This window comes from Scyliorhinus canicula, chromosome 4 (assembly GCF_902713615.1).
Source record: "Scyliorhinus canicula chromosome 4, sScyCan1.1, whole genome shotgun sequence".
In the NCBI taxonomy this organism is placed as follows: domain Eukaryota; kingdom Metazoa; phylum Chordata; class Chondrichthyes; order Carcharhiniformes; family Scyliorhinidae; genus Scyliorhinus; species Scyliorhinus canicula.
In genome coordinates this window covers 29,666,017-29,684,728 of record NC_052149.1, presented here as the reverse complement: position 1 = coordinate 29,684,728, position 18,712 = coordinate 29,666,017, and the positions used below count along the sequence as shown (strand labels likewise).

At 47.5% G+C, this 18,712-nt stretch overlaps 1 protein-coding gene across 1 annotated transcript in view; it reads left to right on the top strand.

Annotated features, from left to right (window-relative positions):
* Nucleotides 1-5,241, top strand: part of c4h1orf210 (chromosome 4 C1orf210 homolog) — a 56,261-nt gene extending 51,020 nt beyond the window's left edge. Inside the window, exon 5 of the mRNA XM_038793958.1 lies at nucleotides 4,738-5,241. Within this exon, the coding sequence (XP_038649886.1) occupies nucleotides 4,738-5,075 (338 nt within the window). The 3' untranslated portion in view covers nucleotides 5,076-5,241. The remainder of the gene's footprint in view (nucleotides 1-4,737) is intronic.
* The last annotated feature ends 13,471 nt before the right edge of the window (nucleotides 5,242-18,712 follow it).

Sequence of the window (18,712 nt, the reverse complement as noted above, 5' to 3'; positions counted from 1 at the left end):
AGTCACCATCAGGGGGGAGGAAGCGCTGGAGGCCACCCCAGGGCCTGTCGCCAAGGGGTGGTCTACAGTTCCTCCAAACACCCCTCTCCTGAGACTGGCACAACTCAAAGGCAGCAGGCAGAACAGGGTGGCACTGCAAAGCTTGTGACACTGGTTAGTCGTTTGGGGCCCTTTGGCTCCAGGTCCCCCAGAGGACATTCGCCAAGGGCATCAAATGCCATAGGGGGCAGAAAGCAGCTGCTTGCCTCCACCTCTGATGTGCATCCTGGGGACACACCTTGATGTAGCAGTCGACCATGAAAGATCAAGAAGTTGAAATGAAATGAAAATCGCTTATTGTCACAAGTAGTCTTCAAATGAAGTTACTGTGAAAAGCCCCTAGTCGCCACATTCCGGCGGCGCCTGCTCGGGGAGGCTGGTATGGGAATTGAACCGTGCTGTTAGCCTGCCTTGGTCTGCTTTCAAAGCCAGCAATTTAGCCCTGTGCTAAACCAGCCCCTGAAGTTGGTACAGGAGGGGAGGTGGGGAAGGATTCACTATCTGTAGTCATGGGGGATGGAAATGCAAATTGTTCACTGTTGAAACATGTAACACCTGATACATGTGAAGCCTCTGTCAGGTTCATCTTCATAGCAGGGCCTGCCTGCAACTCCACCCCCTGTTGTCCTCCGCTACCCCCAGCGTCGGCCCCTGGGCACAGTGGTCCAAGATCAAATGCTCCCGATGCAGACCCAGTTCTGATGGTTGGGGGGGGGGGGGGGGGATTGGAGGGAAGGGAGGGAAATGGGGGGCAGACATTGGGCCGATGAACACAGCCACAACCTATGAGAATCTGGAGATGACGAGGGCCTCCCTAACCCTCCTTGCCACTGCCGTCCTCCATCCTCTGGCTCCTCCTCGGGCTCAGGCTCGTTCTCCAGCCCCTCCTGGTCCGTTTCCTCTTCCTCCTCAGACGAGGCTGCATGCCCTGCATTCAAGTACAAACCCACTAATGAATGTAAATGCGGGTTATTGATATTCTCGCCATTTTGGAATTCTCCCTTGGGAGTGAGCCGGGTGAATTGAAAACTGATTCGTGCCCAGCGCGAATCTGGATTTTTTGTTTTATAAATTTAGATTACCCAATTATTTTTTCCAATTAAGGGGCAATTTAGCGTGGCCAATCCACCTACTCTGCACATTTTTGGGTTGTGGGGGCGAAACCCACGCAGACACGGGGAGAATGTGCAAACTCCACACAGACAGTGACCCAGAGCCGGGATCGAACCTGGGACCTCAGCGCCGTGAGGCGGTTGTGCTAACCACTTGGCCACCGTGCTGCCCTGCGAATCTCGATTTTGACCTTTCCCCCTATTTACCCGGCACATCCAAATCCGTGCCATGTGCAGAATGGTGGTTACATTGCACCTGATATTTCTCCGGGGTTCCACACAGCCGAGTCCTAGAGATAGACCTTCAGTAGCAGCAGCCAAAAAGGCTGGAGCTTCCACTCACTAATTGTTGATAGATATTCAATTCCTGGAAACTAAACCTGGAGGGTTGGCAATCCTAGTTTCTATGTTTTGAATGTTTTCCTGTTCTGATGACAGACCAGCCAGGGCAGTTTCAGGTAACCCCCTCCAATGTTATTATCTAGTACAGTAAATGTGTTCTGTGAGGAAGTGCTGTAACGTTTGCTGAACAATCTGGATGCTCTTGGTGTTCATCGGTAAAAACATAAGGTTGAAAGATATTACTGTCAAGGTAGAGTTAAAGTCAGGAATATATAACTTGCTTGTCTCCCTGCTGCACCGCATATTCTATTTTGGATGAAGCAGGTTTAATCATATCACTAACAGCCCTCCTAATCTGATAAATTATTTGGGAGTGTGTAAAACAACACGGATAAGACAACAATTAGTGAGTGGAAGCGACAGCCTTTTTGGCTGCTGTTACTTGCTTGCTGCAAACTTTCATCGCCAAACACTTGTTCAGGTGATACCAGCACATCGTGGGCCACAAAATATAATCTGTTTTAGCGATTTATTTTGCTCGTGTCTCTCTTTGACTTTATGGAATCTCGTGGGTCGGTTAACCATCTCAGCTGCGGCTCAGTCCCAGCATTTTTAAAATTTGTGTTCAGAGGAAATTAAGCATTTCCCATAAACAGACCAAGAGCCGAATTTTACAGCCTAACTGTGGGGGAGGCAGGGCCATAAAATTCGACATGCCATTCAGACGTTCATCGACTCGGCGTGACAGGAAAGTTCCACCAGCGTAATGTTCTGTGCAAAGTCCCCTATTAACCAAAACCTGAACCCTGAGAATCAATGGGCCATGGCTAAAGTTTATTTATTTGATTTATAAATTTAAAGTACCCAGATCTTTTTTTTCCAATTAAGGGGCAGTTTAGCGTGGCCAATCCACCTACGCTGCACACCTCTGGATTGTGGAGGTGAGACCCACGCAGACACGGGGAGAATGTGTAAAATCATGACAGTGACCCAAGGCCGGGATCTAACCCAGGCCCTCGGTGCCGTGAGGCAGCAGTGTTAACCATTGCGCCACCATGCCGCCTATGGCTAACATTTATAATTGACAAAGTGGGAGGAAGAGTTGGGAGAGGGTATGGAGGAGGGGTTCTGGTGTGAGGTGCTTCGGAGGGTGTACGCCTCCACCTCGTGTGAGAGGTTGGGGCTGATACAGCTGAAGGTGGTGGATAGAGCACACCTTACAAGGGCGAGGATGAGCAGACTCTTTGAGGGGGTAGAAGATGTGTGTGAACATTGCGGGGGGTCCCCGCAAACCACTTTTATATGTCTTGGTCCTGTTCAAAGCTGGAGGATTATTGGAAGGGTTTTTTTAGGATAATCTCTAAAGTGGTGCACGTAAAACAGGACCCGGGCCCTCAGGAGGCCATATTTGGGGTGTCGGACCAGCCGGGGGTGGAAACGGGTGTGGAGGCAGATGTTGTAGCCTTCGCCTCGTTGATCGCCCGAAGGCGGATCCTGTTAGGTTGGAGATCAACCTCTCCACCCTGTGCCATGGCGGGGAGACCTGCTGGAATTCTTGACGCTTGAAAAGGTCAAATTTGAACTGAGGGGAAGGATGGAGGGGTTCTACAATTCATGGGCGTTATTCATTCTGCACTTTCGAGAATTTGGGAGAAAATGTGAAAAAGAAGGAGAATAAAATATATTTAAAAAAACATTTACCATTGAATTACATATTGCTGTTTAAGTGGGATAAACATGGCTTTATCCTGTGTACTTTGAAAGCCAATAAATGCCACACAGTCAAACCATTATGCTCAGGCTCAAATAAATAATGACTTTTCTTTGCAATAAAAGAATAACACAGGGGCAGGAAGATCTAATATGTTAGCTGTTCATGCAAATGACTGGAAACCAGAAAAGATAGAGCCAGTCAATTAACAGGAAAATGGTAGTTTAGTGGGAACGTCACTGGACGAGTGGTCCAGTGGGAGATAATGGGATTTGAATTTAAATAATAGCATCTGGAATTATAAAGCTGGTTTCTCAGTGATGGTGACTATGAAACACTCATTAATTGATGTCCATTAGGCAACAAAATTTGCCATCTTTATCTGGCCATGCTTACATGTGACTCCAGGCCCACAGCAATGTGGTTGACTCTTAACTGACTTTAAACTCTTTTAAGTTCCAACTAATTAAACTGAAGTAAACATATTAAGGGACACAATAAAAGGGGCTGCTCCTTAAAGGGCAAAACTAAAACAAAGAAACTTCAAAACTCAAACCAAAATGTGATTAAAAAGGTTGATAAAGCGTCCCTGACCCTGCTGTACCCAACAGGCATGAAGGCCATAATGGTGCCAGTCGACATGGCATTCTTCCTCTCCAGGGAGACCCAGTCGCGAATGAAGCCGTGAAGAGGGGCAGACATTCGGGCAGGACAACCCCCTAAATTGCCCGTTGCCTGGACCTGTTATTAGCAAGTTTTGTTAACTGACTTTAAAATGGCCGATGAAGTCACTCAGTTCAAGGCCAATTAGGGATGGACAACAAATACTGGCCTTGCCAGTGGCACCCACATCCCATGAAAGAATACAAGAGATGAAATATCCTCTTCGGTATGTATCATGTACACAGCCTGGTAGGCCGTAAGGCCTTTAAATGAATACTTTTATAGATTTCCAAATGTACAGATGAAAATTCTACCTACACATTGAGCCCCATTGACAATTTGACTGAATTGTATGAAAGGTGAACAGTAAATTTGCCTCTATGCTTTTGTGGTCTAAAATCATTCACAAAATATTATTGATTAGGGAGATGCAAGGAGATGTTGAGAGAATAATTCAATGTTCCCACTTGTTCATAACTTCTTCATATTTGGCAACAAAAATGTGGTCTACGGGCTCAAAAATCTCCCGTGCGGGGCGGGATTCTCCGTCCCGCCGCACCAGTTTTCCCGCCGGCAGCGGAATTCTCCGTCCCGCCAGCCGGCCATTGTGGGCAGCCCCACGCCGTTGGGAAATCCCCAGGCGTGGGTGCGCCGCCGGCGCAATGGAGAATCCCACCAGCGGAGAATCCAGCCCGCGGACTTTCAGCAATATACTCATCAATGTCGTACACAATGTTTGTGACATTCAGTACAGTTTGCTTGAATTCATGTTGGATTAGTACAAATGTTTTTGTGAAGTGCATACATAAATATTGATTGATACACATATAGTTTAGTATTTAATTAACACTGCTTTTTTGAAACTTCCAGCTTCAGGTGCACCATCAAACAAAGGGGGCAAGGGATGGCACTATCTTGTCGCTGTTCTGGTAATTGCCGTCGTCTTCTCAATCTTGATTGCTGTCGGTGCAAAATTTAAACTCTTCCACAAATACCTCAGCAGCTACAGCCACCAGCTATTACCAGAGAACGATGCCAGCAGCCAGGATGCAGTTAGTGTGATCATGCCACGCAGTAGTGAGATGGAGGACATTAGCAATAGAACAATGTACCCAGATCTGGAAGAAGATGATGGATACATCGAAGACAATTACATTCAGACAGAAGTGAAAGCAGAAGATGAGCAGGAGATACATGTTTCCATTTAACAGATATCAACAGGTTTAGCCACCTCAAACTCTTCCAAACCATCCTGTGATGCAGGGTATGTATTTTTTTTAAGAATCAGCTCAATTCAAAGAGATTCCAAGTCCTTCCCTTCTCTTCATTGTCACTGATGAGGTAATACACAATGTCACTGGCATTCACAAACAATTCTCTCCACTGTTCATATATACAACTACAAAAACCCAGAAACAGTTGGACCTAGGGATAAAAATAGAAAATGCTAAAAATGAACAGCAGGCTCACCAACATCTATAGGGTGAAAAGATGAGCTAACGTTTTGATCGCCAAGGTATCCTTTTCCTGAAACCTTTCCATGTGATCACAGCTGTTGCAATACCTATACCTTCACCTCTGGGGCAGCACGGTAGCATGGTGGTTAGCATAAATGCTTCACAGCTCCAGGGTCCCAGGCTGGGTCACTGTCTGTGCAGAGTCTGCACGTCCTCCCCGTGTGTGTGTGGGTTTCCTCCGGATGCTCCGGTTTCCTCCCGCAGTCCAAAGATGTGCGGGTTAGGTGGATTGGCCATGCTAAATTGCCCGTAGTGTCCTAACAAAGTAAGGTAAGGGGGGGAGGGGTTGTTGGGTTACGGGTATAGGGTGGATACATGGGTTTGAGTAGGGTGATCATTGCTCGGCACAACATCGAGGGCCGAAGGGCCTGTTCTGTGCTGTACTGTTCTATGTTCTATGTTCTTCCCACAACATTACCCAAAGACACAACCACTCTTCCACACAACACAGCAATTCAAATGTACATCCTCCAATTCACGCACGCAGCATTTGCCATTCATGCTGAGGACACCTCTACAATAAGGGCAGTAGACTGCATTGTTAAACCTCTTGTTCTGTTTGCAAATGTTCACTGGGCCTCTGTATGGGCTTGGCATTTAAACTCACCCTCCTGACGTCATTCTGGTGCTCCATCTTAGACCTCCTTATACTCTTTCAGTGAAGTTCAACATAAGGTTGAGGAACGGTATTTAATCTTTGATCCCTGGTCTGGGCACTGAATCTAGCAACTTTCGACCACAGTCATCACTCCAGTTTTCTTCTACAAAATATGCCAGTGCTTTCGCTTTAGATTCTTAATCGTATTACAATTCGTGCTGGGATATCTGCACTCCTGAAAACTTACGTAGTCTTAGAATCATAAAATCCCAACAGTGAAGAGGGCGGCCATTCGGCCCATTGAGTCTGCAAACAACTCTCTAAATGAGCACCCTACCCAGGCCCACTTGCCTGTCCTCTCCCGTAACCCCACCAAAGCTGCACATCTTTGGCCACTAAGGGACAATTTAGCAATGCCAATTCACCTAACCTGCACATCTTTGGACCGTGGGAGGAATCTGGAGCACCCGGAGGAAACCCACAAAGACACGGGGAGATTGTAACCAACTCCACACAGTCATCAAAAGCTGGATTTGAACTCTGGCGCTGTGAGGCAGCAGTGCTAACCACTATGCCACAGTGCTGCCCCTTTTCTCTTTTTTTTTATTTCCAGCATTCACTGTTTTCATTTCAGATGTTATACCTCTGCAAAGCTCTCCTAGCCTTCTGGCTTTGGGCTCCATGCTTTCTTACCACCTTAGTTATTTTTCACATTATTTTCTTCTTATAGCATCTTTGATTGTCTTGTTGCAATGGTCCTACTAGTTTCCTGATCTTTTTTTAACGGTTCTAATTAAGAGGCAATTTAGCATGGCAATCCACCTACCCTGCGCATCTTTGGGTCGTGGGAGTGAGACCCACGCAGAAACAGGGAGAATGTGAAAACTCCACACAAATAGTGACCCGGGAGTCAAGATAATTCCCTGGTCCTCGGTGCTGTGAGGCAGCAGTGTTAACCACTGCGTCACTGTGCCGCCCTGTTTTCCGCTCTTTTAATAAGAATTCAAAGAGCATTCAAACATTAACTTTCTGATTGCAGTGCTTCCTGTTTTCATTATTTTTCCACGTTCAATAGTGTTTAGTGGGCTTTCTATTCTTCCAGTTTTTAGTTCTGATGAAGGACCTTCACATGAAATATTCACTTGTCTTTTCTTTTAACTGATACTGACAGACTTCCTGTATATTTCCGGAACTTTCAGTCCACATGGTTCCAGTTATTTCTCATACAATCTCACACCTAAATAAAGGGCGTGATTTACCACGCAACCCGCATGTGTTCCGTGACGGCAGGAGGCGGCCTGTCATTGGCCAGCCCTGGGTCCTTCTGGTCCCGCCATTGCCAACGGGGTTTCCCGGGAAGCCTGTGGCAGGGGTGCGCCATCGGCAGGACCGGGAAATCCCGCCAGCGTGAATGGCTGGGAAGTTCCAGGCAATGTCTCTAAAGCTGTGCCATATTTCCACAACTTGAAATGAGCGCTAAGCTTTGCAAAATGTTCAGAATAGCCCAAAGGAGAATTTGTGGGGTTAATATTGAAGACATTAGGAAGGGAAATAATGAGGCTTAGCCTAGAGGAGAAATACAATAAATGTAGTAGTCTAAAAAAAGAAATCCAGGAGTGAAGGTTAGGAGTTGCAAAGAAAACAAAGGACCAAAATGTATGTAGACTAAAGTGTGAGATGTGAGAGATGAAGCTGGGGAAAGAGAAAAAAATGATTGTAGCAATATATCTATCCAATTACAGACAAAATATCGCCAGAAATTACTTATTTTCTCGGCCCAGCATTGTTACATCTGGAGTTTCACAACAACGGATGGAATTTTGCCCTCGGTGCACAGAATGCCGGCTGAGGCGAGAAGATCCGCGTGCAGCTCTCCAGCTGTGCACAGCCGAGCTTTCTCTCAGATTTTAATGAACTTTGCGCAAAAAGAATCTGGGTGCGTGGTTGCCGCCATCACTGCGATGGAGTGAGGCCTGATAGAGCCAGTAATACTGGCTGCACAGAGATCAGGGTGCCATCTTTAAAAGGTGCTCAACTGCGATAAAAATAAACTTCCTTCCAACCCCCGACAGATACAGGGGCCCCCCCAAACAAGCATTGAGACGATCCCCCTCCCCGCACCGACATGCATTGGGACGCACCACCTCCACCACACATAAGGGGAATGTCAGGAGGCAGTGTTAGGGTGTCAGGGGAGGCCTGTCCCTCTCCCCCGGAGGCTATAATTACCTTAGCGCCGCTAGCAGGTTCCCCTCAACTGCTTTCAGTTGTTAAAAACCTGTTGTAAACCTCGCCGACGTGACATCACATCTGCAAGGTATGAATGTTCAGTGAGGGAGGAGCGTATTGAAGGGAGGCCTTATAATTACATGTAAATTTATTGAAATTGATCGAAATGAGGTTCCTGCCTTTTCTGGGTGGGAACCTCTTTACATCATGGGCGAGGGAGATAGAAAATCGGGAAGCGAGATCTCACTGGCGATAATCTTGTTTCGTGACTCTCGCGGGATTCAGGGTCTGGGTCTCCATTTACGCTAACAGCTAATGGGGGTCAAAATCATCCCGGTGACATTATTTCAAGATTACCCCTTCCTTCACCACACACTTGGAGGCTGGCTGGAGAATTTCATGTCCAAACTTCTATGTAAAGTCGCTTAAAATCTCTTTTTTAATAAATTGAAGAGTACCCAATTATTTTTTTTAAATTAAGGGGCAATTTAGCATGGCCACTCCATCTACCCTGCACATCTTTTTTGGGTTGTGGGGGTGAGACCCACAAGCAGACACAGGGAGAATGTGCAAACTCCACACGGACAATGACCCGGGGCCAGGATTGACCCTGGTTCCTCGGCACCATGAGGCTAGCCACTGTGCCCTCAAGTCGCTTAAAGTCTAAGTAGCATTTTGTTGTCGCTGTAAATAAAACACCATTGCTTAACTAAAACTTATCTTTGTCCAGGGCTGAACTGGAAACTGAACTGAAGAGACAGGAAATGTGTGGAGAGCAGCATAGCGGGCGCGATTCTCCGACCCCCACGCCGGGTGGGAGAATCGCGGGAGAGCCGGGTGAATCACGCCACGCCGCCCTAGCTCCCCCCGTGATTCCCCCCCCCACCCCCCCACCCCCAAATGGCATGTCACGTTTTGCGACAGGCCGCTCGGAGAATCGGCGCTCGCCGTTTCTAACAACGACCGGCGATTCTCCGGCCCGGATGGGCCGAGCGGCCTGCCAAACCCGACCTGTTCACGCCAGCGCCAACCACACCTGGTCGCTGCCGGCGCGAACATCGCGCGACAGTTGCATATGGGGCCTGTGGGGGGGCGGAGGGAGGATCAAGCACCACGGGCATGCTCACAAGGTGTCTTGCCCGTGATCGGTACCCACCGATCGTCGGGCCGGCGTCTCTAGAAGACGCACCCTTTTCCTCCGCCGCCCCGCAAGATCAAGCCGCCATATCTTGCGGGCAGCGGAGGGGAAGATGGCAACCGCACATGCGTGGGTTGGCGCCGGCCAACCTGCACATGCGCGGCTGACGTCGACTTAGGCGCCGCTTTGATGCAGCGTAAGGTCCGCGTGCTAAATTCACACGCCGCCGCTCCTAGCCGCCTTGGGGGTGGTGGGGGAGAATAGGGGGCGAGGAGTGAACCACTCCGGGTTTCACTCCAGCGTCGGCTGTTTGTCTCCCTTTGGGAGCATTGCGCCCCGCTGGAGCATTTCTTAATAATGATGAGGTTTCAGCATCAAAAATGAAAAGTATCGGAAATAAATTCAGGTTTAAGGACTATTCAAGACTGTTTCTGAGACACCACATAGCAAACCATAATAAGATACAAATTCTGAAGGGAAAACAGTAGAGATTAGTTATCAAAATGAAGGCTATAAATATAGGGACAGTCACCAAAAATGCAACAGCGAATTCAGAAGAAACTTATCCAAGAGTGGTAAGCATATGGAACTCACTCACCCAAGGTGGTAGTGAGATGAATAGCGTTGAAGCATTTAAAAGAAGCTAGATAAATACAGGGAACGGAAGGAATAGAGGTTACATGGATAGGATTAAATGAAACCGGAGGAGGAATTTCATGTTTACATATTGGGCAGCACGGGTAGCATGGTGGTTAGCATAAAATGCCTTCCAGCTCCAGGGTCCCAGGTTCGATTCCCGGCTGGCGTCACTGTCTGTGTGGAGTCTGCACGTCCTCCCCGTGTGTGCGTGGGTTTCCTCCGGGTACTCCGGTTTCCTCCCACAGTCCAAAGATGTGCGGGTTAGGTGGGATTGGCCATGCAAATTGCCCGTAGTGTCCGAATAAAGTAAGGGTTAAGGGGGGGGGGGGGGGGGGTTGTTGGGTTTACGGGTATAAGGTGGATACGTGGTTTGAGTAGGGTGATCATTGCTTGGCACAACATCGAGGGCGAAGGGCCGTTCTGTGCTGTACTGTTCTATGTTCTATATACATCACAGTTGGTTCAAATGAATGTTTCTGCGCTGTATACATTGTGAAATGTTACTGCAGAGCAGGGATCTATAGAGTCAGGAACAAAGTTGGGGGGAGTTGAGCAAACTACAGTGGAATGAGAGAGGAGTTAGGCTGATTGCATTGGAGAAAGATGTTAGTGAGTAAAATAGTAGAGCAACAATGAGAATATTTAAGTGTGACATTGGGACAGTATACGTTAGCAGCACACAAATGAAGTTAAATGGGGTTCCAGGCAGTGGGGAAAACACAATCATCCCTATAATGGAAGTTGGATGACCCTGTGCTTAAACGGGAAATGTAATTGAATGGCTGAAAAGATAGATAACGGCATGTTTCCAGAATTTGGTTTTGCCTGCCAGCAATAAAACCTTTCCTTTTCAATCATTAGAGAGGGGGGTCATTTAAAAAAAAATGAGTGCGATGAATTATTAACAAGATAGGAAATGACAGCATTCTTCCAAGGACTATTTTGCATCAACATCAATGCAAAAAGGTTCACAATTATACTCAGAAAAAAGTGGTCAGCAGAGGTGAGGCCCCTTGAAAAACTTTAATACTGGGCGAGATTCTCCGGTCCTCCAGCGGCGTGGTGTCCACCACCGCCACGCGCCATTCGCTGGTGGCGAGGTTCTAACTTCCCGCTGCTTGTCAATGGGATTTCCCATTGTAACCACCCCACGCCGCCACGGAACCAACCAGCGGGGATACGCTGCCAGCGGGAAAAGTGAATCTTGACGACCAGAGAATTTCGGCTGTGAATGAAAATAAGGAAATGGCAGACATCTTGAGTAATTGCTTTGTGTCAGAATTTACAGTGGGAGAAGAGGTCAGCATAGCAAAACTCCCAAGGAAACTAATACTGAAATAGGGCCACAGACTCACCACATTGAACAAGCAAAATGGCAGCAAATTAAGAAAATAATGGCATTAAAGAGTTACAATCCTCAGGACCAGGTGTTTTCCATCCCAGGGTTTAAAGGAAATAGATAAGAATATTACAAATGCTCGAACTAATTAGATTTGTCTTGATTCAAGAACTGTTCGTTCAGGTTCAAAATCTTTGACCACCACTATTTTAAACAGGTGAGAAAAGAAAACCAAGGAATTTATAGACCAGTCATCCGTTGCTGGAAAGTTTGAGTCAATAATTCAGGATAGAGTGACTGAACTTAGTATGGCAAGGGCAGTAGACACTTGGGAACTCAACCACTTAGAAGTTTCCCTCCAAGCTATTCACCATCCTGACTTGGAAACGTATCACCGTCCTTCACCATCGCTGGGTCAAAATCCTGGAACACTCCCTAACAGCACTGTGGGTGCACACATGGATCACAGCAGTTCAAGAAGGCAGCTCACCAACACCATCTCAAGGGCAATTAGGGATGGGCAATGAATTCTGGCCCAGCCAGTGAAGCCAGCATTCATTGCATGAATAAAAAAATCCTTGAAAATTTTCAGTTGATCAGAGAGAGCTACATTCATTCATTAAAGGTAGGTCATGCATGACAAACGTAATTGACATTTCAGAAGAGGTGCTTAAAGTAATAGACAGAGAAATATCTATAGGTGTTATTTATATGGACTTCCAGAAGGCATTGGAAAATGTTCCTCGTAAGAAACTGTTAGTTAACATTGAATCTAAGGGAATTAAAGTATAATTATTGAGATGGTGAGGTAATTAGCTGATCAGCAGGGTTCAGAGAGTAGGGATAATGGACAGATACTCTAATTGGTCGGAAGTGAATTGTGGTGTTCCACAAGCATTTGTTTTAGAGCCTTAACTATTCTTTGCTTTTATTAACGACTTAAATGATGCAACTTTGCCAATGATGCAATGATTGGCAGTACTGCAAGCAGTGTAGATGGAAGCATAAAACTGCAAAGAAGAAATCGCGAATGGACAATACTGTGACAAATGGATTTCAGTGGAGACAAATGCACTCTGGTCCTAAAAAGAATAGAAAAGAATATTCTAAAAGGTGGAAGACAAATAGAAAAAGTGGAGGCGCAAACAGACTTGGTTTTCCAGGCACTTATATCATTAAAAAGGAATAAACAAAGGGGTGGCACGGTGGCACAGTGGTTAGCATTGCTGCCTCATGGCGCTGAGGACCCGGGTTCAATCCAGGCCCTGGGTCACTGTCTGTGTGGAGTTTTCACATTCCCCGTGTTTGCGTTGGTCTCACGCCCAAAGATGTACAGACTAGGTGGATTGGTCGCGCTAAATTGCCCTTAATTGGTAAAAAAGAATTGGATACTCTAAATTTATTTTAAAAGACAGCATGAATAAGTACAAAAATTAATCAACAATGGTGAGTGATTTGGAGAGGAACCTCCGAGTTTTGGGGTTCCCAGGTATCTGCTGCTCTTGTTCTTCTAGACACTAGTGTTCGTGGGTATGGAAGGTGCTGTCCAAGGAATCTTGGCGAGTTACTGCAGTGTATCTTGTAGATGATACACACTGCTGCCACTGTTTGTTGGTGGTGGAGGGTTTGAATGTTTGTGGAAGGGAGAGCAATCAAGCGGGCTGCTTTGTCCTGGATGGTGTTGAGCTTGAGTGTTGTTGGAGCTGAACTCACCCAGGCAAGTGAAGAGTAGACCATGACTTGTGCCTTGTAGATGGTGGACAGGCTTTGGTGGGGGGGGGGGGGGGGGGGAGGGGGGGGGGGGTCAGGAAGTGAGTTACTCGCTGTAGGATTCCTAGGCTTTGACGTGCTCTGGTAGCCATGGTATTAATATAGCTAGTTCAGTTCAGTTTTTGATCAATGGTAATCCCCAAGGTGTTGATTGTGAGGGATTCAGCGATGGTAATGCCTTAAGACTGTAAGACCATAAGACATAAGAGCAGAATTAGGCCACTCGGCCCATCGAATCTGCTCTGCCATTCAATGATGGCTGATATTTTTCTCATCCCCATTCTCCAGCCTTCTCCCAATAATTCCTGATTTTTGCCATTGAATGTCATGGGGTGGTCCTCTCTTGTATGAGATGGTCATTGCCTGGCACTTGTGTGGCGCGAATGTAACTTGCCACTTGTCAGCGCAAACTGACATTGTGGGTGGGGATAAAAAAGATTCAAATTCTTACAGCAAGACCTCAGGATATCCCAAAGAGCTTTACAAACAATGAAGGTGCATGGTATTTACATTAATAAGGTATTGAAGGAGTTCAAATTTGAAAAGTGCCCAGGATCGGATGAAAGACACACTTCAGAATAAGAAAATTGGCCAAATGAAAATTATTGATGGAGTGATCATGATTTTTCAAAATTGATTCGAGGCAGAAAGCTCTAATCCCTCCAATTAACATTCTTTTTCACTCCCGAATACACGGGAGTGAAATTAGCAACAAATCTTCTATTGTTTGGTTAAAGCTTTTTAATGCCATGTTAATGAACTTTCGGAAAGAGCTTACATGGAATTTGTAATGCTACCAGCCGGCGAAATCAACGCCTGTTAGCAACCATTTTGCCCACTCTGCTGGAGGGAGCTCAGCAATGCAGCAGCTAAGCTTTTGAGTGGATTAATATTTTCCGACAGATTTTTCTTCATGGTTCAGCGTTGCACCTGGAGGCCGAGGTCGTCTTAAAAAGCAGGCTGGGTTGGGGACTAAGTCGCCACCCAAATAGGCGACCATCGGGTTTTTTAAATAGTGCCATGGCACTTCAATCAGTGAACATAAACCAGCCCAGGATCACTTCAAACAGGTAGTCCGCAAAGTATCACTGAGCTGCGCCCTCCACTCTTACCTGGCGGGAAATTGAACATTGCAAAAATATTTAGATGCTGAACTTAATTATTACAAGAAGGGGGCAACTAAACCAAGATAGCAGAGGGAAACCATTTTCAATACAAGCTCCACAAGGTGGACAATGGACACTTTTTTTAAAATCCAATTGTAAAAATTTCTGATTTCAATCTACGAGGTTACTCATATGCAGAAGCACAAATATTTTGTTTCTAATTTTATGGATCTATTCCAAAATGAGGATTTAACTGAGGTAATTAGTGTGTGTGTGGTTGGGGGGGGGGGGGGTCACAGATCTGCTGCACTGCTTAATTTCTACAATTTTCCAATCTCTATAAAGTAGATTAAAGTCCTTGGCCATTATTTCAACATCAGCAAAATGCTGCAGATACTGGAAGACAGAAGTACGAACAGAATATGCTGCAGTCACTCAGCCACTGGTTGCAGAATCAGTGGAGACAGAAACAAAGTTAACATTTCAGGTCGATGACCTTTCACCAGAACTGGCAAAGGCCAGAGATATAACAAGGTTTTACAAAAGTACAGAGGCAGGAAAGAAGGGGGGAAGGAAAGAACGATGGGGAAGATCTGTCGTAGGATGGAAGGCAAGAGATTAAATTACTAAAGAAATGATAAGGGCAAGAGAAGAGGGAACTGCAATAGAGCAAGAAAGGAAAGATGTAAAGAAGCTAAAATTGGAGCAGTTTTTACCATCTGAAATTATTGAACTCCATATTGAATCTGGAAAGCTGCAAGTTCCAGATTGAAATATAGGGGGCAGGATTTTACGTTCTCCGACTCTGATATCGCGTTTGGCGATTGGCCGAGAATCCCCGTTTAAGACCAAATTGGTGGGCGCCGCCTCTTCGCGTTGTGCCGCCCCCTCCAACGCGGCGTACCCTAGGGGTACACCGCCTGTCGTATCGACGGACTCAGTACGTTGCCTGAGGCCCACCCCCTCATGCTCCGCCTCCACCGGCGATTCCGGACGGCGTCGGTCCGCTCATGGTCTCATCCGTCGGGAACTCGACAGTCGGGGAGGGCCGATCCGCGGATCCCCTGCCTTTGTCAGGGGCTGGCGCCACTGTTGGGGGGTGGTCCGGAACTCGCAAGGGGTGGGCACTATTTTGCAGGTCTGGTCTGCGATCGGCCGGTGCCATGCACACGACGCGGCCATGTACCTGACAATTCTCCGGGCCATATCGGCAGCTAGAGCCGGCCGGGTGCTCTACACTGTTCAGCTCCTAGCCCCCAGCCAAACAATTTGGCCATTTTACGCCAAATTTTCGGTCATAAAACGCCACAGTTCCCACGCCGGCGTGGGGGCATAGCCTCAAAATCGGAGAATCCAGCCCAGGGTGTTGTTCCTTGTGTTTCCATTGCACTTCATTCAAACAGTGTAAGTGGCCAAAGAGTCAAAAAAAGGGCAGAGAGTAAGTGGGATAAGGAATTAGCCATTATTTGACCAATTGGCGCCTGTCTTCAGCCACTTTGAGAGGCACAAAATGGCCCCGTTGCCAGGTAGGCCAAGGAACGTCATGTTTCTGCTGGGAAAGGTGATTCAATCCTAGGGGAAAAATTAGGCCATCAAAACAGTGAGTAATTAGCATTTCTGCCAATGGCCATGGAGTAAGCAAACAGTGGTGACGTTAACACTCACATTCCCGCATCCATGAAACATTCCCAATTGTGTGTAAGTGTGAAATTATACCCATATTTGGGTATAAGAGACTTCATTTTCAAAAACATGTGGTAGTTATGCTCTAATTGTATTGGGGGTGATTCTTCCGCCAGGATGCACCCTCTGCAAATCCTGCTACATCAGGAGAGGCCCAAAATGGGATTTGCGCCAGGTGACAAACAGTTTCCGGTGCTACCAGCAGGCTTGAGCTGGCCTGATCTGGTTCTCGCTCTCGCTGGGCGTGGACTAGGTCAGTATGTTTAAATCTTCATTTAAATAAGCAGGATCTATTTTGAGCCGGATTCTCCCAGCTCCAGCAATGCTTCCACTTGCTGGCACAATGCAAATCACGAGGGGCCTCCACAAACAGAGACCAGACGTGGTGACATCGCCGAGGGGGCATGCAGACCATTGTAGCCCCCGGGTGGTTAAGGATCTGGCAGGTTGGCAGTACCAAGGGGCAGGGCCTGAAGGTGGCATTTGGCAATGCCACAGCGGGATCTTGCTCACCTGGGGTGGGGTCTTCTGGTACCGGTGATATGTTGGAGGGGACTGATGCTGCCAATTGGGGGACGGGGTCTCTGCCCGTGTGACTGGGAAGGAGGGGGGGGGGGGATCTTTGCCAGCATGATGTGGGAAGGGGGTCCGAAGTGTGGGTCTGAGATCGGGGCGTCCTTTAAAAAGGGACACAGTTCGGCCCAACCTCTAAAAACATTTCTAAGTGCGGATGGATTTCGATCTGGATCGTGCCGAATTGCACAATGGGAATGGCTCGTTTCCCGCCGGAGACCACACGTAAAGATTTTTTTGGAAGATTGTGCGAAAGAGCCGGGATTCTCCGCTCCTCCCTTCCCCACACCCCAGCTAAAGTTGTGAATCCTGATCGGGCAGAGAATCCCGTGTCGACCTAAATCGTGGTCTGCGCAGGTGGCAGACCCATTGCGGGTCTCCGGTCCCAGTCCGCCAGCCAGAAACGGGCTTCCGTTCCAGAGCGGGTAGGGAGATGAAAACCTCTCATTTCCATATCATTAGCGGGCTCGAACCCCAGTGCTAAGCCCTCCCATTATGCTCCGCTGCCCCGGCCTGCGTGCTGTGTTGGGGAGCTGACCCTTTACTTCCTTGACCGGTGTGGTGAATGTATAAATATTGTTAATTCACCAGTATACTGTGTTGCATTATACCATGCTATTAACCCTGTGGGCTCCATCTATGGGCCACTGTGTGGCTTCACCCACAGGGGGAGATGTGGAGCATGTACGGGCTCCGCCCATGGCTCCGCCCCTTATAGGAAGTATAAGAGCAGCAGATCGGCGGGACCACCTTCAGTAATGTACCGGTCACAGGCAGGCAAAGTTGTAAGGTGATTAAAACCACTGTTTACTTTGACTTGAGTCTCCGAGTGAATTGATGGTCTCATCAACGGGGGAAAGGACACCCTCTTTGTTGAGAGGTTGGGGTGCTCCCCATGTCAGCAGTGGGGGGGGGGGGTCACCCTTTCCATTGTGTGGGAGAGGGGGGGGGCTGTCTCTGGACGCTGGGATCGAGGTGCCTGTTAAACATGGCTCCCCGAAATCGGTAAATGCAGGCTGGCTAGCGCGCCACCCGCTATGCATATTTTAACATACTTAAAGTCAGGGATTCCCATCCCAGTGATGCTCCTCGCACCACCAGGAACCACTCCAGTTTTCCCACTAGCGGGAGAACTTAGTTTCGAAATGGGAATGCTGCAGTCCTGATCCAGCAGAAGGTAATTTAGTATCCCACTGCTATGGTCCTGACAGTGTTATAAGATGTGAAATATCACCTTCCTGGAACAAAGAAGTTGCATGTTAATCAGAGGGGCAAATGAAGACAAGAGTGGACCACAAACGCTTCTTTAATATGATCTTCTTCAGGAAATGTAAATAAGTATGTTTTGTACAAGTGATCACTATGCAAAGATGTATAATTTTAATGAATTCTAAAATTGTGTGATTGATTATTACTGATTTTGAAACTGGAAGAATTGACATGATGTAAACTGTGCAGCATTATGTTGAGTGCATTGACTACATTCCAGCATTTAATATTCAGAAAATAAACTAATAATATGTACTTGTGTTTATGTCGACTCTTGTCGCATCAAAGCACTTCACAGTTGAACCATTTAGAAATTCACTCATCCTATCACAGCAGCATCTTAATAATGAGTTAATCTGGTTTTCACCCTACTGCTTGAGGGAGAAATGTTGTTGTCACAACTCCAAGGGAATTTTCTTGACATTTTCAAATCGAGCACATTCACCAGAACAGGCTTAACCTTTCATCTGAATGAAGACCTTCAATAAAGGGAGAGGGGAAAGATGTAGGGGAAGAAAAGGGTGATGAAAGAAAACGGGAAGAAAAGTGAAGGAAGAGTGGAGCTGGGGCAGCAAGAGAACGGGAAAGAGAGAGCATGGAGGAGTGGATTGGGGGGAAGAGGAGGCGGAATTAGAGGGTATTAAGGGAGACAGCTGGAGGGGGAAAGGGAGGAGGTGGAGAGGGAAGGGGAGGAGGTGGAGGGGAAAGGGAGGAGGTGGAGGGGAAAGGGAGGAGGTGGAGGGGGAAGTGGAGGTGGTGGAGGGGGAGGCTGTGGAGGAGGAGGGGGAGGCGGTGGAGGGGGAAGGGAGGAGGTGGAGGGGGAAGGGGAGGAGGTGGAGGGGGAAGTGTAGGTGGTGGAGGGGGAAGGGGAGGAGGGGGGGGGAGGAGGAGGCGGTGGAGGGGGAAGGGGAGGAGGTGGAGGGGGAAGTGTAGGTGGTGGAGGGGAGGTGGTGGAGGGGGAAGTGGAGGTGGTGGAGGGGGCGA